This window comes from Mustelus asterias, chromosome 16 (genome assembly GCF_964213995.1).
Source record: "Mustelus asterias chromosome 16, sMusAst1.hap1.1, whole genome shotgun sequence".
Lineage (NCBI taxonomy): Eukaryota > Metazoa > Chordata > Chondrichthyes > Carcharhiniformes > Triakidae > Mustelus > Mustelus asterias.
In genome coordinates this window covers 91,371,720-91,398,617 of record NC_135816.1, presented here as the reverse complement: position 1 = coordinate 91,398,617, position 26,898 = coordinate 91,371,720, and the positions used below count along the sequence as shown (strand labels likewise).

Below are 26,898 nucleotides of genomic sequence, written 5' to 3'. Positions count from 1 at the left end.
CCCCTCCCTCCGCCCCCCTCCCTCCGCCCCCCTCCCTCCGCCCCCCTCCCTCCGCCCCCCTCCCTCCGCCCCCCTCCCTCCGCCCCCCTCCCTCCGCCCCCCTCCCTCCGCCCCCCTCCCTCCGCCCCCCTCCCTCCGCCCCCCTCCCTCCGCCCCCCTCCCTCCGCCCCCCTCCCTCCGCCCCCCTCCCTCCGCCCCCCTCCCTCCGCCCCCCTCCCTCCGCCCCCCTCCCTCCGCCCCCCTCCCTCCGCCCCCCTCCCTCCGCCCCCCTCCCTCCGCCCCCCTCCCTCCGCCCCCCTCCCTCCGCCCCCCTCCCTCCGCCCCCCTCCCTCCGCCCCCCTCCCTCCGCCCCCCTCCCTCCGCCCCCCTCCCTCCGCCCCCCTCCCTCCGCCCCCCTCCCTCCGCCCCCCTCCCTCCGCCCCCCTCCCTCCGCCCCCCTCCCTCCGCCCCCCTCCCTCCGCCCCCCTCCCTCCGCCCCCCTCCCTCCGCCCCCCTCCCTCCGCCCCCCTCCCTCCGCCCCCCTCCCTCCGCCCCCCTCCCTCCGCCCCCCTCCCTCCGCCCCCCTCCCTCCGCCCCCCTCCCTCCGCCCCCCTCCCTCCGCCCCCCTCCCTCCGCCCCCCTCCCTCCGCCCCCCTCCCTCCGCCCCCCTCCCTCCGCCCCCCTCCCTCCGCCCCCCTCCCTCCGCCCCCCTCCCTCCGCCCCCCTCCCTCCGCCCCCCTCCCTCCGCCCCCCTCCCTCCGCCCCCCTCCCTCCGCCCCCCTCCCTCCGCCCCCCTCCCTCCGCCCCCCTCCCTCCGCCCCCCTCCCTCCGCCCCCCTCCCTCCGCCCCCCTCCCTCCGCCCCCCTCCCTCCGCCCCCCTCCCTCCGCCCCCCTCCCTCCGCCCCCCTCCCTCCGCCCCCCTCCCTCCGCCCCCCTCCCTCCGCCCCCCTCCCTCCGCCCCCCTCCCTCCGCCCCCCTCCCTCCGCCCCCCTCCCTCCGCCCCCCTCCCTCCGCCCCCCTCCCTCCGCCCCCCTCCCTCCGCCCCCCTCCCTCCGCCCCCCTCCCTCCGCCCCCCTCCCTCCGCCCCCCTCCCTCCGCCCCCCTCCCTCCGCCCCCCTCCCTCCGCCCCCCTCCCTCCGCCCCCCTCCCTCCGCCCCCCTCCCTCCGCCCCCCTCCCTCCGCCCCCCTCCCTCCGCCCCCCTCCCTCCGCCCCCCTCCCTCCGCCCCCCTCCCTCCGCCCCCCTCCCTCCGCCCCCCTCCCTCCGCCCCCCTCCCTCCGCCCCCCTCCCTCCGCCCCCCTCCCTCCGCCCCCCTCCCTCCGCCCCCCTCCCTCCGCCCCCCTCCCTCCGCCCCCCTCCCTCCGCCCCCCTCCCTCCGCCCCCCTCCCTCCGCCCCCCTCCCTCCGCCCCCCTCCCTCCGCCCCCCTCCCTCCGCCCCCCTCCCTCCGCCCCCCTCCCTCCGCCCCCCTCCCTCCGCCCCCCTCCCTCCGCCCCCCTCCCTCCGCCCCCCTCCCTCCGCCCCCCTCCCTCCGCCCCCCTCCCTCCGCCCCCCTCCCTCCGCCCCCCTCCCTCCGCCCCCCTCCCTCCGCCCCCCTCCCTCCGCCCCCCTCCCTCCGCCCCCCTCCCTCCGCCCCCCTCCCTCCGCCCCCCTCCCTCCGCCCCCCTCCCTCCGCCCCCCTCCCTCCGCCCCCCTCCCTCCGCCCCCCTCCCTCCGCCCCCCTCCCTCCGCCCCCCTCCCTCCGCCCCCCTCCCTCCGCCCCCCTCCCTCCGCCCCCCTCCCTCCGCCCCCCTCCCTCCGCCCCCCTCCCTCCGCCCCCCTCCCTCCGCCCCCCTCCCTCCGCCCCCCTCCCTCCGCCCCCCTCCCTCCGCCCCCCTCCCTCCGCCCCCCTCCCTCCGCCCCCCTCCCTCCGCCCCCCTCCCTCCGCCCCCCTCCCTCCGCCCCCCTCCCTCCGCCCCCCTCCCTCCGCCCCCCTCCCTCCGCCCCCCTCCCTCCGCCCCCCTCCCTCCGCCCCCCTCCCTCCGCCCCCCTCCCTCCGCCCCCCTCCCTCCGCCCCCCTCCCTCCGCCCCCCTCCCTCCGCCCCCCTCCCTCCGCCCCCCTCCCTCCGCCCCCCTCCCTCCGCCCCCCTCCCTCCGCCCCCCTCCCTCCGCCCCCCTCCCTCCGCCCCCCTCCCTCCGCCCCCCTCCCTCCGCCCCCCTCCCTCCGCCCCCCTCCCTCCGCCCCCCTCCCTCCGCCCCCCTCCCTCCGCCCCCCTCCCTCCGCCCCCCTCCCTCCGCCCCCCTCCCTCCGCCCCCCTCCCTCCGCCCCCCTCCCTCCGCCCCCCTCCCTCCGCCCCCCTCCCTCCGCCCCCCTCCCTCCGCCCCCCTCCCTCCGCCCCCCTCCCTCCGCCCCCCTCCCTCCGCCCCCCTCCCTCCGCCCCCCTCCCTCCGCCCCCCTCCCTCCGCCCCCCTCCCTCCGCCCCCCTCCCTCCGCCCCCCTCCCTCCGCCCCCCTCCCTCCGCCCCCCTCCCTCCGCCCCCCTCCCTCCGCCCCCCTCCCTCCGCCCCCCTCCCTCCGCCCCCCTCCCTCCGCCCCCCTCCCTCCGCCCCCCTCCCTCCGCCCCCCTCCCTCCCTCCCCTCCCCCCTCCCTCCCCTCCCCCCTCCCTCCCCTCCCCCCTCCCTCCCCTCCCCCCTCCCCCCCCCTCCCCCCTCCCCCCCTCATTATCTCTAATTTGATCATTTGTTTGCGTGCAAGCGCCGCACCACGGTGCTTCACAAAATAATTATGTCTTTATCAATACACAATATTATTGTATATAAATAAATCATACAAAGTTGGTTAAGGCTTTTCAGGATTTGATTTTATTCTCGGGTCTATTTGGCAATGCTATACTGTCTAATAAAAATAATCAAGCAGCAGCTGTATCATATCACTTTACACATTGTAACCGTGATACCTTTAATTCAAGCTGTTTCCATTTTTAAACTGAGCTCCAGATCAAAACCCCCACACTCTAGGAAAATAATAGGCGCCGAATCAAAATCAATCGATAGAAACATAGAACAGTACAGCACAGAACAGGCCCTTCGGCCCACGATGTTGTGCCGAGCTTTATCTGAAACCAAGATCAAGCTATCCCACTCCCTATCATCCTGGTGTGCTTCATGTGCCTATCCAATAACTGCTTAAATGTTCCTAAAGTGACTGACTCCACTATCACTGCAGGCAGTCCATTCCACACCCCAACCACTCTCTGCGTAAAGAACCTACCTCTGATATCCTTCCTATATCTCCCACCATGAACCCTATAGTTATGCCCCCTTGTAATAGCTCCATCCACCCGAGGAAATAGTCTTTGAACGTTCACTCTATCTATCCCCTTCATCATTTTATAAACCTCTATTAACTCTCCCCTCAGCCTCCTCCGCTCCAGAGAGAACAGCCCTCGCTCCCTCAACCTTTCCTCATAAGACCGACCCTCGAAACCAGGCAGCATCCTGGTAAATCTCCTCTGCACTCTTTCCAGCGCTTCCACATCCTTCTTATAGTGAGGTGACCAGAACTGCACACAATATTCCAAATGTGGTCTCACCAAGGTCCTGTACAGTTGCAGCATAACCCCACGGCTCTTAAACTCCAACCCCCTGTTAATAAAAGCTAAGTAAGAAGTCTCACAACACCAGCTTAAAGTCCAACAGGTTTATTTGGTAGCAAATACCATATTGTGAGACTTCTTACTGTGTTTACCCCAGTCCAACGCCAGCATCTTCACATCAATAAAAGCTCACACTATAGGCCTCTATTTAGGTACAATACGCACTACACATCAATGTAGGTACAATACGCACTAGTTATTTGATTAGAAACATTTTGATTTGATTCTTAACTGGCTAGATTTTAAGCTTTGCAGTGTTTTTATATTTGGCAAACCTTGAACAATAGATGGCACATGAAATTCTGATGGCAGTATATAATTTTAACCGGTTACATAATACTAAACTATCAGACGTTCGTAAATCGCGATATCCTGCGGACCTTAACAGTGTATTTCACTGACTTGATATATTTTAAACTGACTCAGACAATATATTTACCTTATTCTTTTGTTCCTGCTTTTCTATCTTTCCACAAAAGTACTTATTTTCTTCTCTTAACTTCTCAACTAACTCTTACAATTTCTACTTCAAGACAAAGGAAAGAGCACATGGTTCCTTCCAAGGTTTAAATCCTTTCTGAAATTTCAATTTACTTTCCAATTTTATTTAAACTCTTTATCAAACCCACTGTTGTAAAATCACAATTATGGTAAGAACATTAAAACATTAAAGCAAACAAAACATCCGCAACCACTTTGTTTAAACACACACAGACACACATGGAAGCTTCCAACAGTCATTCCACAGCACATCCTTTTTCATTCAAACTGGGATGTAAGTAAAACATCTAAAGAGAATACAGGACGTTGATTGAGACAGTCCCTTTTATTCTTCTTTCTTCCAAACTGTAAACAGAAGTAAATTCAAGAAATCTTATCACTTTAATCTTTAACAGTCTTCACACTTCCCCCCGCCCCCCTGAGGCTAAATCGAAGTGCAAAGCACTGCACCCACTGCCTGCAACAAACGCTCCACAGGAACAAACAGGCTTCAGCTCCTGTTCTCAATCTAATACAACAACAAGCACCTACATTCGACAAGCTACCAGATCACACAAACACACTGAAATACGGAAACTAAGATCTCTCCTATCTACTCCCATTTTTAGGATGACCTGGTAAGCACTAGAGAGTCCATCCTTAAAAGCCTGGATGAACGCTCGATCCCCTCGACCTGGGTTCCCTTGTCCTGAGCACTCTTGGTATATCTGGAACAATCGTTCCCCATATTCAGAAGCTCCTTCCCCTTTTAACTGTTTTGTTGTGGTGATTCTGCTCCAGTTAGTGGGAGCATTCCCTAATACCCTCTGAATCTCTGCTTTAAACTGGGTGAAGGTGCCTTTTGGGCATCTATCTCCGATGTTCGGGCGACTGCATGTGTCCACCGTCCCCCATTATAATCCTGTGCTGGAGGAGCGGCGGGTCCACCTGCTACCTGCCTCCACTTATCTGCTGGACAGGCTGCCCTGACCAGCTGGTGTATGTCTGTCAGGTGTAATTGGTATCCTACCCAGATAGTGTCTAATTCTTCCCAGAATTTAGTGTTTGTGTTTCTCGGTTGTAATTTACCCAGGGAAGCCGTTATCTGTTGTCTCTCACCTGGGGTGAAGGGTTGATCAGTTACCTTTGGTTGTGCATTTGTTCCCCCTCGGGTTACTGGTGCTAAGTTGTGCTCGAGCACTTCCCACTTCTCTGAAGGAGCGGTTGGTCCCTGCTGTGTGGACTCATAAGGAAGTAGAGGAACAGTTTCCCCTCTCCATTGCTTTTCTTCCAAAACCTGGTTTTGCTTCTCCAGTTCCCTCACTCGGGATTCTAATTCTCTAATCCTTTCTTTATCTTCTCTCCACTTCTTAGTAGAGGCGACTACTTGCTCAATTCGACCAGCTAACTGATGTGTTAACATTACTCCTATCTTCTTTGTCTTGTTTCTCTTTTCTTTATCCACTCTCTCTGCTGCTCTCAGGTGTGAGAAGTATCCCAGCCATCCTTTTGCATTCTCTTTATTAACTCTTTCCTGTCTGTCATGTAAATTTCAATGAGGGATCCTGCAGGTCCCCTTTTAACTTCATTATCTGCCATTTCGCAGACTTCACTAACCCCGGCCACAATTACTCCCTGGTAAAGTGTGCTCCCTACCGTAGGGACTTCACTACCCCCGGCCACTATTACTACTCTAGCACCGTGTTTCACTACCATTACAGGGTTTCAAGTTATACTCACGGCTTCCACTATTACCACCTCGACAATGTGCTTCTCCACCGGAGTCCGGTTTAGGTCAGAGTTGATCAAGCTCCTTTTCCGTCCCGCTTTTCACAACATTGACAGTACAGTTGCCAACTTTTCAAACTTTCATGCAATCGGATAGCAACTCTGCGTTTGTTCGCCACTACAGAGTTTGATGTTAACCAACCTCTGCCACTTGTGCTTCACAATCCTAAGTGCCCTTGGTGTCTCTTTACCCACTTCAATCTCATGACCTTCACGTGGGAGGTTCCTCATCTTAACAACCGGTCTAAGGCAGGGTTTTGAGACAGGCACTACCTTGTCCTCTTGTCGGTCAGGACAAGCAACAGTTACTTATCACTATCAGCAGTTAGTACTTATCACTGTATCATATACAACAATACTTATTACTACAAATACCCCTTAACTTTAATCCCTTAAGTTTAACCTCTTGCAAACTGTACTCTTGACCTTGTCTGACTCTCTCAGATTCAGTGATCTCTACCCCGGCTCCGATCATGGCCAATTGATCTCACCAATAATAGGATCCTAGCCGACTACGCCAATTGTTGTGGGGAAAATGCCACTTTGTGAGTCAGGCTTGAAGGTTTCAACAATACAGTTTTATTTAATGAAGCTTTGTGGAGAAAAGGCACTAACAAGCAGCAAAACCTTCTCTCAATGAGACAATAGGAGCGGTCCATCTTTATACCCTTTACACAATAGATGGACTGGACATCTAGCCATTATCACATCGTTGTAATCAAGTAGGTGATCGATCGTTAAACACATCGTTATAGACAAATACAAATACAAAGACAAATGGGCGGCACGGTAGCACAGTGGTTAGCACTGCTGCTTCACAGCTCCAGGGACCTGGGTTCGATTCCCGCTTGGGTCACTGTCTGTGTGGAGTTTGCACATTCTCCTCGTGTCTGCGTGGGTTTCCTCCGGGTGCTCCGGTTTCCTCCCACAGTCCAAAGATGTGCGGGTTAGGTTGATTGGCCATGCTAAAAATTGCCCTTAGTGTCCTGAGATGCGTAGGTTGGAGGGATTAGTGGGTAAATATGTAGGGATATGGGGGTAGGGCCTGGGTGGGATTGTGGTCGGTGCAGACTCGATGGGCCGAATGACCTCTTTCTGTACTGTAGGGTTTCTATGATTTCTATGAAATACAGACAGATACAGACATAAGCATGTTAACATCGCATTGTTCTATGAATGGATACATTTCCTACGTCAGTGACTATCAATGACTTTAGTTTCGGTCTATTCATACAGTAGTTTACAGTAATTGGTTTTCCTGCATTTTGTATTCCCGATCCCACCTGTCGCTAATCTCTTTAAGAGTTTTAACAACACCAGGTTAAAGTCCAACAGGTTTATTTGGTAGCAAATACCATAAGCTTTCGGAGCGCTGCTCCTCCGTCAGATGGAGTGGAAATGTGCTCGCAAACAGTGCACAGAGACACAAAATTAAGTTACAGAATACTGATTAGAATGCGAATCCCTACAGCCAGCCAGGTCTTAAGGATACAGACAATGTGGGTGGAAGGAGCATTAAGCACAGGTTAAAGAGATGTGTATTGTCTCCAGACAGGACAGCCTGCAAGTCCAGGAGGCAAGCTGTGGGGGTTACTGATAATGTGACATAAATCCAACATCCCGGTTTAGGCCGTCCTCGTGGGTTCAGAGAGAGGATCTGAACGAGTTCAGTATTAGTCGAGAAATGGGGTGCGATTTTACAGCCTTGCTCTTCTCCTTGTCCGATTCCTGTGGCCAGCGCGGCAGTATAATTCCAGCAATGGTGTTGATGAATCTGATGGGATTGAAGGCTGATAAATTTTAAGGCCTATTAACCTACATCCCAGAGTATTTAAGGAAATGGCCTGAGAAATATTGGATGCTTCCAAGATTCGACAGACTCTGGAGCAGTTGCTATATATTGGACAGTAGCTAACGTAAAGAAGGATGTTCTCGATGATGGCAGTGTCCAGAACTAAGGTCACAATCTGAGGATTCAGGATAGACTATTTAGGATGGAGGTGAGGAGACGTTTCATCACCCAAAGGGTGGTAAGCCTGTAGAATTCATTACCACAGGAAGTAGTTGATGCCAAAACATTGAATGTATTCAAGAGGTGACTGGATAGAGCACTTGGGGTGAATGGGATCAAAGGTTATGTGGAGAAAGCAGGATTAGGCTATTGAGTTGGATGATCAGCCATGATTGTAATAAATGGCAGAGCAGACTCAAAGGGCCAAATGGCCTCCTCCTGCTCGTATCTTCTATGTTTCTATGTAACCCCACTATTAAAAAGGTAGGTAGAGAGAAAACAGTGAATTATAAACTAGTAAGTCTGCTGTAAGTAGTGGGGAACATTCTAGAATCCATTATCAAAGATTTCATAGCTAAACACTTGGAAAACAGTGGCAGGATCAGACAGAATCAGCATGGATTTATGAAAGGGAAATCATGCTTGACAGATCTACTTGAATTCTTCGAAGATGTAACTCATAGGGAGCGCCAGTGGATGTGGTTTATTTGGACTTTCAGAAGACTTTTGACAAAGTCTCACAAAAGAGATTAGTGTGTAAAATTAAAGCATATGGAACTGGGGATTGTGTACTGAGATGGATAAAACTGGGTGGGTGGATGAGCTGTGAGGCGGATGCAGAGATTCTTCAGTGTCATTTGGGCAAGTTGAGTGAGTGGGCAAATGAATGGCAGGCAGATGGAGTATAATTTGGATAAATGTAAGGTTATCCACTTGGGTAGCAAAAATGGAATGGCAGATTACTATCTGACCATAAATTAGGAGAGGGGAATGTGCAAGAAGACTTGGGTGTCCTTGTACACTAGTCACGAAGCTAAGCATGCAGGTGCAGCAGGCAGCAATAAAGGCAAATGGTATGTTGACCTTCATAGCGAGACAATGCAAGTCCAGGAACAAGGATGTCCTGCTGCAATTATACAGGGTCTTGGTGAGGTCACAGAATTATTGTGTGCAGTTTTGGTCTCCATATCTGAGGAAGGATGTTCTTGCTATAGAGGGAGTGCAGAGAAGGTTTCCCAGACTGATTCCTGGGATGTCAGGTCTGATGTATGCGAGATTGAGTCGATTAGGTTGTATTCACTGAAGAATGAAGGGACATCTCATAGAAACCTGTAAAATTTTAATAGGACTGACAATGGAGACGCAAGAAGGGTGTTCCCGATGGCGGTGTCCAGAACTAAGGTCACAATCTGAGGATACATGGTAGACTATTTAGGACAGAGATGAGGAGAAATTTCTTCACCCAGAGAGTGACCAGACTGCAGGATTTGCTACCACAGAAAATAGTTTGAGGCCAAACATTGTATGTTTAGAAGTAGTTAGATATAGCACTTGGGATGAAGGAGATCAAAGGATATTGGGGGGGGGGTGGAATGTAGGATCAGGCTATTGAGTTGGATGATCAGCCATGATCATAATGAATGACGGAGCAGGCTCAAAGGGCTCCCCCTACTCCCACTTTCTATATTTTTATGACAGTGTGTATCCTGGGAAGGATGGAGCCAGTGAGATCGGACTATGTAACCCTGGGAGGATGGAGCCAGTGAGATCAGATAGTGTGCCACCTATTGTGACTAGGTCAGTCAGAATGAATTTAAGGAATGCTCTGCCTGAGGTACCTGACTGGGGAGGGGGTGGGGTAAAGGAGACAGCCTGGGGCTGGAACTTCAAGGGAACAACATCAACTGAGTCTTGGATCCTCTTTCCCCAAACCCCACCCCTCCATGATGTAAGTGATTCTAATGGTACCCCAAGATCCTTTTATTCTTCTCCCACCTAGACTTAAACATTCCATTTGATTAATAGAATCCCTACAGTGAAGAAGGAGGCCATTCGATCCATTGTGTCTGCACCGACTCTCTGACAGTGTCTCCCCCGCCCTATCCCCATAACCCTGCGCATTCACCGTGACTAATCCATCTAATCTACACAACTTGCGACACTAATGGCCGGTTTACCATGGCCAATCGGCGTAACCTGCATATTTTTGGACTGTGGGAGGAAACTGGAGCACCCGGGGGAAACCCATGCAGACACGGGGAGAATGTGCAAACTTCACAGTCACCCAAGGCTGGAATCAAACCCTGGTCTCTGGCGCTGTGAGGCAGGAGTGCTAACCACTATGCCACCATGCCACCCAATTAGTTGCATCTCAGTTTTTAACACCAAAATGTACTATTTTAGATTCATCTGACTGTACTGATCTTACCAATTAACTGCTCATTTTACAAGTTTGTTAATGTCTTTCTGTAAATTGTTGCAGGCTTCCTTGCTGTTGACTTGCCCTTCCCCAGCCTCACAACTTGGCATCTTCAGCATATTTAGATTTGTGATTTGAAAGTCCAAATTGTTATTGTAAATAGTGAACAAGCACTGATCCTTATGGAACATTACTGCATGCCACCTGCCATTCTGAATACTCACTCTCTGTTTTCTGTCCTGAAGCCACCTCCCAATCTATCCTGCTATTGTCCCCTAGCTTCACATTCTCTGTCTTTAGGCAGAAGTCTATAATGAAGCAGATTTCAGAAGGCCCTTTGAAATACCTGATAAAGCACTTTTGTATATTTTAGTTGTCTTATCTATTATCACTTCTCAAAACTTAAGGTTTGTCAGCAATATTTCCTCTTTTGAAAACCATATTGTTTTTGTTTCTAGATTTTCTTTGATTCTCTTCTGTGGTAAACATTCTAATATTTTTCCAATGTGTTGAAATTAAACCCTGATTGCATTTAGTGCAATGATTTCTGTAATTAATTTCAAATCACCAGAAAATAATAAACGTATTGATTAACACGTTGTAGAGAAATATCTGTCGGATCAGTTATCTGACCGGATAAGGTCATAAGAATTAGAAGCAGCAGAATTTCATGCAGCCCATTAGGCCACACAGTAAGACATTAGCTGATCTGATTGTGGCCTCAGTGCCATTTTCCAGCCAGCTCCCCAAAACCCTTAACTTCATTGTTGATAAAATATCATCTGAATCAGTCTTGAACAAATTTGATGACCCGGCTTCCACTGCTCGCTTTGGAAGAGAATTGCAAAGACCAAACAAACATCCGTGAGAAAAAGAATTCCTCCTTACCACAGACTTAAATGGATGACCCCTTATTTTAAACTGCGCCCCCTACTTCTAGATTCTGTCATGTGGAGAAACTATCTTTCAGCATCTACGCAGTCAAACTGCCTTAAAATTTTATATGTTTCAATATTATCAATTCTCATTCTGTCAACAAGCTCCAATGAATTTAGGCCCAATCAGTTCAATCTTTACTCACAAAACAACCTATTCTCCACCACCCCAATCCAGCAGCCCATACCACACCCACCCATCCCATGCTCATCTCCCCCCCCCCCCCCCCCCCCCCCCCCCCTCGATCCACCTGCAAGTCCCAGATTTGCTCAGGTTATAAATGAGAAAATATCTTTAATCACTTTGATCACCTAAAAATCAAGGAGCTGGTCTCTCGATGCTTGAGCAATGATGAATTTGAATCAATAGGTTTCTATTCTAACTTGGAATTATCTGTTTTTCAGCTGACAAGTTAACTGAGATGGGGAAATTGTTATCCAAGTCCCGCTGCAAATCCAAAAGCACAAATAAACAGAGTGAAATTCCGCAGGATGCGACAGATACTGGGGAAGCACCTCAAATTACAGGAAGCAGTCTGACTGCAGGAACTGGTGGTACCAGTGAATGCAGTCAGATTCAAACTCCTGTTCTTGGGGAAGGTGATCAGACCACAGGGACTGGTACCAATGAACACAGTCAGATTCAAACTCCTGCTCCTGGGGAAGGTGATCAGACCACAGGAACTGGTACCAATGAACACAGTCGGATTCAAACTCTTGCTCCTGGGGAAGGTGATCAGACCACAGGAACTGGTGCCAATGAATGCAGTCAGATTCAAACTCCTGCTCTTGGGGAAGGTGATCAGACCACAGGAACTGGTGCCAATGAATGCAGTCAGATTCAAACTCCTGCTCTTGGGGAAGGTGATCAGACCACAGGAACTGGTGCCAATGAATGCAGTCAGATTCAAACTCCTGCTCTTGGGGAAGGTGATCAGACCCCAGGAACTGGTGCCAATGAATGCAGTCAGATTCAAACTCCTGCTCCTGGGGAAGGTGAGCAGACCACAGGAGCTGGTACCAATGAACACAGACAGATTCAAACTCCTGCTCCTGGGAAAGGAGATCAGACCACAGGAGCTGGTACCAATGAACACAGACAGACTGAACACCCGGCTCCTGGGGAAGGTGATCAGACCACAGGAAGTGGTCTCACTGAACACAGTCATATTCAAACTCCTGCTCCTGTAGTAGGTAATCAGCCCAGAGAATCCAGTACAAGGGAAGCAAATCCTTTTCCTGGAGATAAATTACATGTGAATGCCGCAAGCTACGATAGGCAAACAGGTTGGTAGAATTAAGTTAATGTCAATATTTTAGAAAAAAAATGAATGATTTAACCAGTAGAACAAAATTCTGCTAGTTCACCAAACAACCAGCATAAAGTCGGAATACAGTTTGAAATAAGGAATTGTTGTTAATGGCTCTACTTGGCGCATTTCAGTGTTTTTGAACAAAAATGCGAATAGGATAGAAATTGATTTGTATTTAGAATAGAGATGCCCCTCTGAACCTGCACCCAATCATATGGCTGCAAAGCACTGCAAGTGTTACCTTCCTTTATTGTAGATGGAAGAAGCAGGATGTTACTGTGTGCTACCAGTGAAAGTGACAGAATGGTGGGCATCAGTTTCACTGCAGCTGGCGTGGTATATTGGCAATGTGACCTCTGAACGTGGAGTAAACACTTTGGTGTGAACATTGGCTTGAGCCTCACAGTTTGTGATGGAAATATAATCATTGAATGCAGCTACAATAAAAGAAGTAGTCACTGCTCGTGCACATAGACCTAAGATAATCCTACAAACTCATCCATTACTCTCTACTTAGCCTCGTCTGGGTGCAAAGTTTCAGCTGGAAGTCCCATGATTTGAGCACAAAAATCAAGGCTAGTGCTCCAGTGCATGGCTAAGGTAGTGCTGCAATGCATTGGAGCACTAGCCTTGATTTTTGCCATCAAAGAAGAGCAGGGGAGTTATTCTGGGTATGCAGACCAATCCTTATCCCTCATTGAACATCACAAAAAACAAGATTAATTTATGGTCGTCACATCGTTGATTGTGGGAGCTTGCTGAGTGCATATTGGTTACCGCATTTCCTCCAGTAGCTCCACTTAAAGACTGTAAAGCACTTTTGAGACACCCAATGGTCATGAAAAGCCCGATATATGTCAGTCTTTTCATTACCCATTGCCTTGGCACTCTCTATTCTTTCATCCTATTTTTTAGGAACTTTGTTATGTGGCCTTACAATATGTTGCCACACTTAAAACAAGTGGTACTTTATATTTATTAACATAGAACATAGAACAGTACAGCACAGAACAGGCCCTTCGGCCCACGATGTTGTGCCGAGCTTTATCTGAAACCAAGATCAAGCTATCCCACTCCCTATCATCCTGGTGTGCTCCATGTGCCTATCCAATAACCGCTTAAATGTTCCTAAAGTGTCTGACTCCATTATCACTGCAGGCAGTCCATTCCACATCCCAACCACTCTCTGCGTAAAGAACCTACCTCTGATATCCTTCCTATATCTCCCACCATGAACCCTATAGTTATGCCCCCTTGTAATAGCTCCATCCACCCGAGGAAATAGTCTTTGAACGTTCACTCTATTTATCCCCTTCATCATTTTATAAACCTCTATTAAGTCTCCCCTCAGCCTCCTCCGCTCCAGAGAGAACAGCTCTAGCTCCCTCAACCTTTCCTCATAAGACCTACCCTCCAAACCAGGCAGCATCCTGGTAAATCTCCTCTGCACTCTTTCCAGCGCTTCCACATCCTTCTTATAGTGAGGTGACCAGAACTGCACACAATATTCCAAATGTGGTCTCACCAAGGTCCTGTACAGTTGCAGCATAACCCCACGGCTCTTAAACTCCAACTCCCTGTTAATAAAAGCTAACACACTATAGGCCTTCTTCACAGCTCTATCCACTTGAGTGGCAACCTTTAGAGATCTGTGGATATGGACCCCAAGATCTCTCTGTTCCTCCACAGTCTTCAGAACCCTACCTTTGACCCTGTAATCCACATTTAAATCCTCCCAAAATGAATCACCTCACATTTATCAGGGTTAAACTCCATTTGCCATTTTTCAGCCCAGCTTTGCATCCTATCTATGTCTCTTTGCAGCATACAACAGCCCTCCACCTCATCCACAACTCCACCAATCTTGGTGTCATCAGCAAATTTACTGATCCACCCTTCAGCCCCCTCCTCTAAGTCATTAATAAAAATCACAAAGAGCAGAGGACCAAGCACTGATCCCTGTGGCACTCCGCTCGCAACCTACCTCCAATCCGAAAATTTTCCATCCACCACCACCCTCTGTCTTCGATCAGACAGCCAGTTACCTATCCAATCGGCCAACTTTCCCTCTACCCCACACCTCCTCACTTTCATCAGAAGCCGACCATGAGGGACCTTATCAAACGCCTTACTAAAATCCATGTACATGACATCAACTGCCTTAGTTACCTCCTCAAAAAATTCAATCAAATTTGTGAGGCACGACTTGCCCTTCACGAATCCATGTTGACTATCCCGGATTAATCCGCATCTTTCTAAATGGTCGTAAATCCCATCCCTAAGGACCTTTTCCATCAATTTACCAACCACCGAAGAAAGACTAACCGGTCTATAATTACCAGGGTCATTTCTATTCCCTTTCTTAAACAGAGGAACAACATTCACCATTCTCCAGTCCTCTGGCACCATCCCCGTGGACAGCTAGGACCCAAAGATCAAAGCCAAAGGCTCTGCAATCTCATCCCTTGCCTCCCAAAGAATCCTAGGATATATTTAATCAGGCCCAGGGGACTTATCGATCTTCAGCTGATTCAAAACTGCCAGGACATCCTCCCTCCGAACATCTATTTCCTCCAGTCTATTAAGCTGTAACACCTTCTCTTCCCCAAAAACATGGCCACTCTCCTTGGTGAACACTGAAGAAAAGTATTCATTCATCACCTCGCCTATCTCTACTGACTCCATACTCAAGTTCCCACTACTGTCCTTGACCGGCCCTAACCTCACCCTGGTCATTCTTTTATTCCTCACGTAAGAGTAAAAAGCCTTGGGGTTTTCCTTGATCCGACCCGCCAAGGACTTCTCATGTCCCCTCCTAGCTCTCCTAAGCCCCTTTTTCAGCTCGTTCCTTGCTAACTTGTAACCCTCAATCGAACCATCTGAACCTTGTTTCCTCATCCCTACATAAGCTTCCCTCTTCCTTTTCACAAGACATTCCATCTCTTTCGTGAACCATGGTTCGCTCACTCGGCCATTTCCTCCCTGCCTGACAGGGACATACTTATCAAGGACACCCAGTATTTGTTCCTTGAAAAAGTTCCACTTTTCATTAGTGCCTTTCCCTGACAGTTTCTGTTCCCAACTTATGCCCCCTAATTCTTGCCTAATCGCATCATAATTACCTCTCCCCCAATTGTAAACCTGCCCTGCCATACGGCCCTATCCCTCTCCATTGCAATAACAAAAGACACCGAATTGTGGTCACTATCTCCAAAGTGCACTCCCACAACCAAATCTAACACTTGGCCCGGTTCACTTCCCAGTACCAAATCCAATGTGGCCTCACCTCTTGTCGGCCTATCCACATATTGTGTCAGGAAACCCTCCTGCACACACTGCACAAAAACTGCCCCATCCGAACTATTTGACCTACAAAGGTTCCAATCAATATTTGGCAAGTTAAAGTCCCCCATGACAACTACCCTGTGACCCCCACACATATCCATAATCTGCTTCGCAATTTCTTCCTCCACATCTCTATTACTATTTGGGGGCCTATAGTAAACTGCTAACAACGTGACCGCTCCTTTCCTATTTCTAACCTCAGCCCATATTACCTCAGTGTGCAGATCCCGCTCGAAGTGCCTTTCCGCAGCCGTTAAACTCTCCTTGATTAACGATGCTACTCCTCCACCTCTTTTACCAGCTTCCCTTCACTTACTGAAACATCTATACCCTGGAACGTCCAACAACCATTCCTGTCCTTGTTCTACCCACGTCTCCGTAATGGCCACAACATCGTAGTCCCAAGTACCAATCCACGCCCCAAGTTCATCTACCTTGTTCCGGATGCTCCTTGCATTGAAGTAGACACACTTCAACCCACCTTCCTGTCCACCAGTACTCACCCTTGACCCTGATACCTTCCCCAATACCTCACCACCCTCAACACTGACTTCTGGACTACAGCTCCTTTTCCCACTCCCCTGACAAATTAGCTTAAACCCCCCTGAAGAGCCGTATCAAATAACCTTCTATTGATCTTCGTTAATGAATCTAGATAACATTTTAACCAATTCTATTGAAGTGCAAGTACTTCAGAGGGAGAGATGATGATGTAATTGTAATATCACTGGATCAGCAACCCAGAATTCTGGGTAATGCTTTGAGGGCATGGGTTCAAATCTCACCATGGTAGCTGGTGGAAATTCAATTAATAACAATCTGGAATTAAAAGCTTGTCTCAGTACTTGTAACCATGAAATTATTGTCAGTTGTTATAAAATCCCATCTGGGTAATTAATGTCCTTCAGGAAGAAAATCTGCCTTCCTTTCCTGGTCTGGCCTCCAAGCCAGCAGCAATGTACCTTACCTATAGTTGACTCTGAAATTACCCTGTAAACTGCTCAGACTTTGTGGTGGTTTGGTACAACTAACTGCAGTGGCTTAAGAAGGCAGCTTACTGTCACTTTCTCAAGGGCAATTAGGGATGGGCAATAAATGTTCATCCCTCGTACTGTGATTAATAGAATATCTAGCATACTATACTTGAGTGAGTTCACAACAAACAGATCCATCACATGACTAAACCTCCATGTGACCAGTCAGTTTAGTTAGATTTTTCATTTACTTTATCTTCACCTGACTGAATTATGTGCCATTTTGAGGATCCTGTGTTTCAACTTTGAGAAGTTTATTGTTTAATGATATTTCAAGTCACAACTGAAGCAGCTCTTCACTATTTGAACATGCCTGTGATTCATTTTCCTATGATTGCTGTTTCAATATTGTCTTTTAATGTAAAATTTTAATCTGTACATGGAGCTTTCATCCTCATTCCGCCTGTCTGTAACCTTTCTATTTTATTGAGGCCGGCTTCCAGTATCTGGACCATTTCAGCATCTGGCAATCATTTAGAGATAAACATTGCAAACGTATGCCTCTAAATTTAACCATGCCACCATTAAATGTGTTGCATTTTAAGGGCACGAGTGAAACCCCAACAAATGCGTACAATTAACAACATTCTTGGTAATAACATGTTGACCGGAACAAAATTGGGTGTTGATATTTAGCAAGTATATCTTTATGTTTGTGCGCTTTGTCCCTCCTTTCAAACTCTGGTTATCGTTATCCTTCACCATTGCCTTAAACATTCTCTTCAATTTTCTAAATACCCCCTCACATACCTCCATTATTTAGGTGAAAGCCCTCTCTCCTGCCACAGTTATACAATTAGCCAGGATACTGGTCCTAGTACAGTTAAGGTGAGTGCTGTTCTGGTGTTGCATTTCCCTCTTTCCCTAGTACCCCATGAATCGAAACCCAATTCTCACTCACCAATCTTTCAGCTATACATTCTGCTCTGATTTTATTCTCCACAATTTACTCATGGCTCAAGTAGTAAAATATTTATGGTTCTTTTTAATTGAGCTCCTAGCTGCTTATGTATAAGCTCTGTTCATAAGCAGAATCACTTTCTTTGTTCTCCTAATGTCACTGGTATCCACGTGAACCAACATTACTGGATTCTTCCCATCTATATCTGTAGTTATATCAAATGGTTCAACAAGTACAACTAGAATTTTAAATTTATTGTTTGAGAGAATGTGGGCAATGGTATAATGGGCAATGGCATAATGGTATTGTCACTGGACTAGCAATCTCGAGATCCAGAGTAATGTTCTGGGGACCCATGCTCTAATCCCACCATAGCTGATGGTGAAATTTGAGTCCCAGTAAAAATCTTGAATTACAAACATTGTTGTAAAAACCCATCTGGTTCACTAATGTCCTTTAGGGAAGGGAAACCGCTGTCTTTACCTGGTATGGCCTACATGTGATAATGCAGCAATGGTTAGCTCTTAAATGCCCTTTGAAATTTCCTTGCAAATCATCCCGTACAAGGGAAGTTAAGGATGGGCAATAAAGGTTGGTCATGATGTGGAGATGCTGTCCGGTCTGGAGTCAATACACCTCTCTTTAACCTGTGCTTAATGCTCCCTCCACTCACATTGTCTGTACCTTTAAGACTTGATTAGCTGTAAAGACTCCCATTCCAATCATTATTCATGTAAATTGAGTTTGTGTCTTTGTGCCCTGTTTGTGATCAGAACTCCCACCCACCTGACGAAGGAACAGTTTGTTCCGAAAGCTAGTGGCTTTTGCTACCAAATAGACCTGTTGGACTTTACCCTGGTGTTGTTAGACTTCTTACAATAAAGGTTAGCCCAGCCAATGAAGCCCACATTCTGTGACTGCATTAAAAAAAATGCACTTGTATCGCCCCTGGAGCAATTTACGCGACTGACCTGATTTGAAGAGGGAAAAAAATACCTTCAAACTCACCAACGACTTCACTTATGCTTCCAGGAGTCCGCTCTCATCCTGCAGCTGGCCTCCGACTCCCTCTCCGAGACCATTCAGTTTTTGTAAAAGTCAGAACGGCTGTTCCATCTTCACTGCACTGAATTTCCAAGCTCGCTTCTGTTTCCAACTGAACTCAGTGGTGAGTTGCTATCTTGATGCTTATGAAATCTCATTGGTTTTTAACAGGTTATGATCCATTTGATTGTGTCAACATCGCACAAGGTCTTTCCGAAATACCCAATGACCTGAAAGGTAAGGGAAGACACGGAGGTTTTAAATAGTTTATTTCACTTCTTAGAACGTACATGTTTGACTGTGACTGTTTAAGCAGTTGTCAGAATTTGGCAATCCAAAAGTCAAAGTTTGGGAAATAGAGTTGAACATTGTTGTGATTTGTCATCAATCCTTTATTGTTTTGAATAGATTCAAGTTACAGTTTACATGATATGAATTCTATTGCATCCTGGAAATATGCAAACGTTGCTTATAGTTAATCTTGCTGCTGATTGCTATACTTCTGATGACTGAAATACCCCTCACAGGATTCAGCTATGCTGTGAGTATTAAAATGAACTTGCACATGCTCTGACCTCACAGTAAAGAGCCAGATGTTGAAGGTGCTCTTCTAGACAATCCCAGAAGGTCAATCAAGTCTATCCCACACCACGAAGGTTTGAAAATCTTGTCTAAACAGCACTTTGCTCCCTGCATCTCAATCCCCACATCACTCCACCACAGCCATGTGATCTTCTGGCATAGGCAAAAAAATAGAGAACTCCAGTTTCAATATGGGAAGATTTTCTTTGTAATATTCTTTTTTGGCCCCTTCAGTTGATCAAAACCAATCCAACAGATTGCATGGACTTAATACTATCTATGAAGACACTGACCTTCTCCATGATATGATCTCTGTCTCAACCAGGTGGTGGTCCAGATCCTTCTTAAAATCATACAGAGAGCCGGAAGCAAATTCCACAGGCACACATTTCTCTGGGGAAGTGGAATCACTGAACGTCGAGTCTAAACATTGTTTAAGCATGTGTTTATTGGTCCTGATTGACCTTATAACCTGGAGTAAGTTAGCAGTGGGGACTCTCCCCAGCCATTACATTATTTAGGGGGAGGTTTATTTAAGAGACCTACATTGAGGTCTGTTAAATAATAGACTATGTGCATTTATGTTGTTCTAAAGTAAATAGTCCAAGTTTGTCTCTTGAGTAGATGAGATCCTCTAAGCTAGGAAGCATTCCTTTTTGGTCCCTCTGGACCTTTTCCAGTGCCACTATATCATCCACCATATTGGGCTTGCCAACACTGCACATTATCCAGATGTAGTCTGACCAGCAGTCTGCACAGTGCCAAAATTGTGTCCTTTGGTTTAGAGATAGAGTCCCATACTTTTATGGTTTTTGTAACAGTTTCTCTACATTGGTCATGATTATTTTGTAGGGTTATGTGCAAAATAATCCCAAGCTCTTTCCTTAACTTACAGCCTTTTTTTCTTGCAAGTTATATTTGTAGTCTTTGTTGCTCTGACCACCGTGAATGACAATGCATTTACCTCAATGGAATGTGTGGGTCCACTCCCTGAGCACTCCCTTAGTTTGATTGCCATCTTCTACCATCAAAATATGCTAATACATGTGCAGATATTGGTGTCATCTGCAAATTTACGTACTATACTTCCAACACCACTGTCCTGCTCATTAGTACAGATCATGAAGAAAAGAAGATCATGGGTGAAATCATTGTAAGAAATCGCTTTGTTGAACTACATCCGTTAATTATCAAGTTTACCTGCAGATTTGAAGACCATTCCGAATCTCAAGTTTTATGTTTATTCCGACTAAACAAAATTCCAGTGAATGAGTGTGAGACCTTTCCAAAGGATTTCTGAAATTACAGGTAGATAATGTCCACTGGATTTCCCTTATCCAGCATCTGCTCCAGAAGCTGTACCAAATTCTGTTGGGCAGAAGGTGTGTTTTCTTTCCAAAACTGAGTTGTGAATTTCTAATGGCTCCACCTCTTTCCCATTGATCATGCAGGTGTAATAAGAGATGTCCTTTCCGCATCTTTGCCATCCAGCGCTCCAAGTACTCTATCCAGGTGAAACAGGAATTTGTTCAAATTACAGAATGAAGCTCACCACCACCTTCTCTTGGACAATTAGGGATAGGCAATAAATACTGACCTAGCTCGCGACACCCATGCCACAGGACAGAATAATAAAAACATTGGGATACTGGATTTGTTGATTTGATTTGATTTATTACCGTCACATGTATTAACATATAGTGAAAAGTATTGTTTCTTGCGTGCTATACAGACAAAGCGTACCATTCATAGAGAAGGAAACGAGAGAGTGCAGAATGTAGTGTTACAATCATTGCTAGGGTGTTGAGAAAAATCAACTTAATGCAAAGTAAGTCCATTCAAAAATCTGACAGCCACAGGGAAGAAGCTGTTCTTGAGTCGGTTGGTACGTGACCTTAGACTTTTGTATCTTTTTGTATCTTTTTTCATCTGCTTCCACGGGGTGTAGATTATACGCCATTGGTCACCTCATTACGCCCTCACTTAACCTGTCTATATCTTTTTGCAGGTTTTTTATGTCCTCCCCACAGCTTGTATTCCCACTCTGCTTTGTATCATCAGCAAACTTGGGTACATTACTCACTTTGGAAGTTATCATTCTAGATTGTAAATAGCTGAGAACCCAGCATTGATCCCACTAGTCACAGCTTGCCAACTTGAACATGCCCATTTATACCTCCTCTTTCATTCCTATCTGTTAATCAATCATCTGTCCCTGCTAATTATTACCCATAAGATGTAGGAGCAGATGTGGTCCATTGAGTCTGTTCTGCCATTCAATGAAATAATGAGTGGTCTGATATGATCCTCAACTCTCCTTTCCTGCCTTATACCCATAACCTTCACTGATTCCTTCACTGATTAAAATCTGACTATCACAGCCTTGAATATAATTTACGACCCAACCTCTACAGCCCTCTGCAGCAAAGAATTCCACAGATTCACCACCATCTGAGGGAAGAATAGCCGCAATATCATTCCTTTGCATTGCATATTAACTTTTTGTGTGGCACCTGAACAGATGCTTTTTAAAAATCGAAGCATGCGACGTCTACCGGTTCCTCTTTATATAACCAAGTAGTCCTCAAAAAATCTCTTCATAAACGTATCACATTCTTGAGTTAGAAAACTGTGGGTGAAGGTTTCAGCAGCAAAGTAGATCAGGCAAAACGGAGAAAGGCGATATTATTCAGGTCCGTGCAAGCGCTCATTACAATAGTGAAGTTGTAATGCAAGAAGCTCAGCTATAGGTCAGATAGGATGCTGAGTGGAACTTCTACCATATAATTGGCTCCTCACCCAGTGCTACACAACCCAGTTTAACCTGTCTAAGGCCTGCTGTAATAGCAGTGGACTCCTGATTGTGAACAGTCTGTCCCTGTGTCATTGATATCCAATTTCCACTTCCCAATCCTACATAAGGTAAGCACCACTGACAGTTTCACAGATTCATCTCATTAATACAACAGCTGCTGAATAACCTGCATCTTTCTGAGGATTTTTACACTGATAGCACTTGGCAGTCAGATAGTAATAACCTTTACAGGGAAAATATCGTCGTAGAAATCACAATTTGAGTACAAATTAGCATCAAGTGAGGATGTGAAACTTTCTTGGTTATTGTTCACTTTGAAGCAAGTTTTCAATTAAATAAGTTTTAATCCATATATTTATGATCCATAATCCATACAACTAACGATAAGAAAAACGTTCTGTCTGTTTTAATTAAAGATGTTCAACAGAAACACAAGGAGAAACTCCGGGTACAAACTGAAACACTGAGAGTGAACACTGTCCTAAAAAAGGAGACGGTTAAGATTTTCCAGCTGGTTGATCGATACGCTGAGCGAACAATCATTCCTTATGTTCGAGATCGGACACTTTTAGAATATGGACTGCTGGCAAGAGGCCGAGACCATGAAGAGTGGAGAGAGAAAAGTCTCCAGAAAGAAAAAATCCGAACTGATCAATTGTTCCAGAGCAGCTTTTCCTGGGAAAAATCCAAATCTGGGAGTTCAGCAGCAGTGACTGGAGTTCCGGGAGTTGGAAAAACAACAATGGTACAAAAGATTGTTTATGACTGGGCTACTGGGAAAATCTACCCAGATTTTCAATTTGTTTTCAGCTTTAAATTCCGGGATTTGAATGTGATTAACTGTAAAACAAACCTGAGGAGTCTGATACAGAATCAGTATCCTTACTTTGGGACTGTTCTGGGAGAGCTGTGGAAGAACCCGGAGGGATTGCTGTTTATCTTTGATGGTTTGGATGAATTCAAGGACAAGATCAATTTTGCTGACGATCGGAGAAATGCAGAACCTCAGTCCATGTGCACAGATCCAGAATATGATTGTGAAGTGTCAGACATCGTGTGCAGTTTAATACAACACAAGCTGCTCCCAGGATGTTCAGTGCTAGTGACTAGCCGCCCCACTGCATTACATTTATTGGAAAAGACTGAGATCAGTGTCTGGGCTGAAATCTTGGGATTTGTTGGTGATGAGCAAAAGGAATATTTCAACAAGTTTTTTGAAGATCAGGCAGTGGCAGCAGCTGTTTTTAAACATGTGGAGGAGAACGAGATCCTGTACACCATGTGCTATAACCCTTCCTACTGCTGGATCCTTGGTCTGTCACTGGGTCCCTTCTTTACACAAAGAGACAGAAAACAGCAGCAAGTTCCTAAGACCCTCACCCAACTATATTCCTACTATATTTACAACATTCTGAAAAACCATCACCCAGAGATTGAAAACCCCCGTGACGTGTTACTGAAGCTTGGTAAGATGGCTTTCACAGGAATCTCCGAGCAGAAGATTCTGTTTAAAAATGCAGATTTGATTAAATACAATCTGCAACATTCCCAGTTCCTGTCTGGGCTCCTGATAAAACATTTAGTGGGAGATGATTCTGCCCAGAGTGTGGTTTACACATTCTCACACCTCACCATCCAGGAATTTGTAGCTGCACTTACACAGTTCCTGACTCCAGATCCCAGGGACATCCCGAAACTGCCCAGTGAAGCCCACACCAAGGAAGATGGACGATTTGAGGTAGTTCTCAGTTTTGTTGCTGGTCTTGCTTCTCCACAGGCAGCTCAACCCCTGGAGGAGTTTCTGGGTCCATTTTGTCATCAGGCAACCAAGCGAGTGATTGACTGGGTGACTAAGAAGGTTAAAGTACAGATTGGAAACACAGAGAGTGAAACTGGTAAAAGAAAACTTCTGAATACATTTCACTACCTGTTTGAGTCTCAGAATAAAGAAGTGGCTGCGGCTACAGTCGGCTCTGCGGAAATACTTGTGCTCTGTGGATTGACCCTGAAGCCAGTTGACTGCTTTGTCCTGTCTCAAGTGATTGGATTATGTGATACAATAAAGGAACTTAACCTGGAGTCTTGCTGTATTCGTCGTGACGGATTCCAGCATCTGAGAGTGACAATTCATAAATGCCAGGTGTTGAGGTAACTTGTTTATGTGTCTTTAAGCATTGAGAAAATTGCACAAAGGTTTCTCTGTAATGAAAAGAAACAGTTCAGTTAAACCAGAGAAACAGATTCAAGACAAATATGACCAATGCTGTGAAGATCAGTTACCAATTCCCTAAGAACTGAAAATTTAAAATGCACCTTTGTGAACAAGTAAAATTTTACAATCTGTTTCAGATCATTCAATAAAGGTCAGAGAAAGGGTCTGATAACTTCATTGTAATAATAAATGCCGTTTTTCTGTCTAAGATATGTCCATATGAAGAGCATCCTCCTCACTGTTATTTCACATCAGCTGGTAGGAACAGTCCTTATATGAGACCATTGTCCCCTCTCTTTGAGGTGTTGCAGTAAGCTGCAGTTACCAGATTGTCAACAAGGGATGTGGGGACACAAAATATTGAGTTAGAGGCAGCAAAGAATGGTTTCTGGTGAGTGAACCACCAATGGGAGAGCTGAGCTTTCCCCACTGGGTATTATTAGGTTAACTAATGATACAGCAATTAGAGGATACTAAGGAAAGAATAACAAATTCTCTCAGGATTTTTGTTGCTGTGTCAGAAGGTGGTGGAATCAGTCAGGCTTCTGGCTAGTATCTAAGTTAAGCATCAGTGAAGTTGAATGCTAAAAATTGAATTGGATGACCGCTCCAATCTGGTGGGTTGTGCATTACCTCTGGAGTCTAACACACACCAGTCAGCAAGGGGGCTTTGCACACAGCAGTGAGTCCTGATAGATGAGGACAGTAAATTTAGGAATTTCCCATAATCCTGTCTTATGTGTGCGAACCTGTTGAGGGAAGGACTGTCATCATTTTGAATAAATGTGGAACCATTGAATGGAGGATAAAGTGAAAGATTTTCTATCAACAAGAAATGCAGCAATATATAAAACTTTAAGTGGATAAGATAAGCTCTCCTTGTACATTCAAATCCTTGGAGATAGCAATTACCCCAATGAGAAGTAGAGGGAAACACTGCTTTATCACTTAATGCAGGAAAAGTCCCCCCTTTCATTTAAAGTCCGTGATTTGAGAATTAGCAGCATGATGCATATTTTCCTAACCATAATGAGGCTGATCAGTGATCTCGGAGGATAATGGGGGGGAGGGGGAAGAAAAGTGACTGGACTGAGGGGTGTTTAAATGCTTTACACAGATACTTTACTTAATAAACACACTTACTGATGTGGAACAGGACAACGATTCACTCTCAGTTTGAGAAAATCTGGATATTAATTTCCAGATTTTTTTTTCCAGTGTTTTCTGGGAAATTTAGGAGAAAAATCTAACTGACCTGGGATTTGATTCAATTTTTGCTCAATGTCTTTGCGTTTAGACTGAAGAACAATAAACTGGGAGATTCAGGAGTGAAGGAACTACTGTCTACTGCTCTGAGGGAACCAGACTGTAAAATACAGAAACTGGAGTAAGTATGAGGTCCTTTATAAACCTGGATGTTAAATACATATCAGCAATTCTGGGGCAAACAGAACAGCGGTGCGGGTGGAAAAATTAAGCGAATCTCGTTTCCTAATTTTCCCCACCCCACTGAGGGCAAGAACCTCATTTTAATGTTTTTCGATACATTTCAGTGTTATTACCCAGGTCCCACACCACACGATTCCCCTCTCTCTGAATATTCCAATCTCAAACTATCACGTTGGTGAGGTTTAGAACAGCTATATGAAGGGCGGCACGGTAGCACAGTGGTTAGCACTGCTGCTTTACAGCTCCAGGGACCTGGGTTCGATTCCCGGCTCGGGTCACTGTCTGTGTGGAGTTTGCATATTCTCCTCGTGTCTGCGTGGGTTTCCTCTGGGTGCTCCGGTTTCCTCCCACAGTCCAAAGATGTGTGGGTTAGGTTGATTGGCCATGCTTAAATTGCCCCTTTGTGTCCTGAGATGTGTAGGTTAGAGGGATTAGTGGGTAAAAGATGTAGGGATATGGGGGTAGGGCCTGGGTGGGATTGTGGTCGGTGCAGACTCGATGGGTCGAATGGCCTCTTTCTGTACTGTAGGGTTTCTATGAAAACAGGAATCAGTTAAGGGTATTCCCTACCCCCTCCCCCCACCACCCTGGAGGGTAAAGGTAAAGTATGGTCCCTATGGGGGGAAAGGGACATGCCTGGGAAATGCCTGGCACTGCCCCTTGGTGCAGTGCCAGCCTCATAGTGCCAACCTGTGCCTGGGGTCAGTGCAGGGGCAGGTCATCAGGGGAGCCATGTGGGGAAGTGGGTTTTGTGTTATGTGTGCTGGGGGCAGGAGGAAGCTCCAATATCATTGAGGAGGAAAGCAGGCAGTGGCCAGAGGGGGAGGAGCCAGCAATACTTCCAACTTGGCTGTGCAGCTAGAGGGCTCAGTCAGAGCCCAACACTTTGAACAAATGTGCAAAAATTCCGTCCTATTTGCTTAATTAACGTTGACAAAACTCAATCCTATTATTTCTCTCTCTGATCACCAGTCTATGGGCTGTTGATCTCACAGACTCTGGTGCTGAGGATCTCACTTCTGCCCTCAATACAAACCAGTCACTAACCGTGCTAAACCTGGGAGCAAACGCATTCACCGATAAATCTGTCCGTGCTATCAGCCACTTCATACTGAAGTGCAGAAGTCTGGAGGTGATCTGGTTAGTGTTAATCTTACTTTTAATGTAAAAGCAGTATA

General features: G+C 47.1%; 1 protein-coding gene across 3 annotated transcripts in view; it reads left to right on the top strand.

Moving 5' to 3' along the window:
* LOC144505285 (NACHT, LRR and PYD domains-containing protein 12-like) overlaps positions 1-26,898 on the top strand; it is a 37,298-nt gene that overhangs the window by 5,061 nt on the left and 5,339 nt on the right. Inside the window, exons 1-6 of one of the 3 annotated variants that reach the window (XM_078231358.1) lie at positions 10,454-10,497; positions 11,431-12,312; positions 18,834-18,899; positions 22,476-24,207; positions 25,569-25,658; positions 26,693-26,860. In XM_078231358.1, coding sequence (XP_078087484.1) covers positions 11,448-12,312; positions 18,834-18,899; positions 22,476-24,207; positions 25,569-25,658; positions 26,693-26,860 — 2,921 coding nt within the window. In that variant the 5' untranslated portion in view covers positions 10,454-10,497; positions 11,431-11,447. Of the gene's footprint in view, positions 1-10,453; positions 10,498-11,430; positions 12,313-18,833; positions 18,900-22,475; positions 24,208-25,568; positions 25,659-26,692; positions 26,861-26,898 lie in introns of those variants that run through there. The other 2 variants (XM_078231357.1, XM_078231359.1) reach the window with 2 other exon arrangements.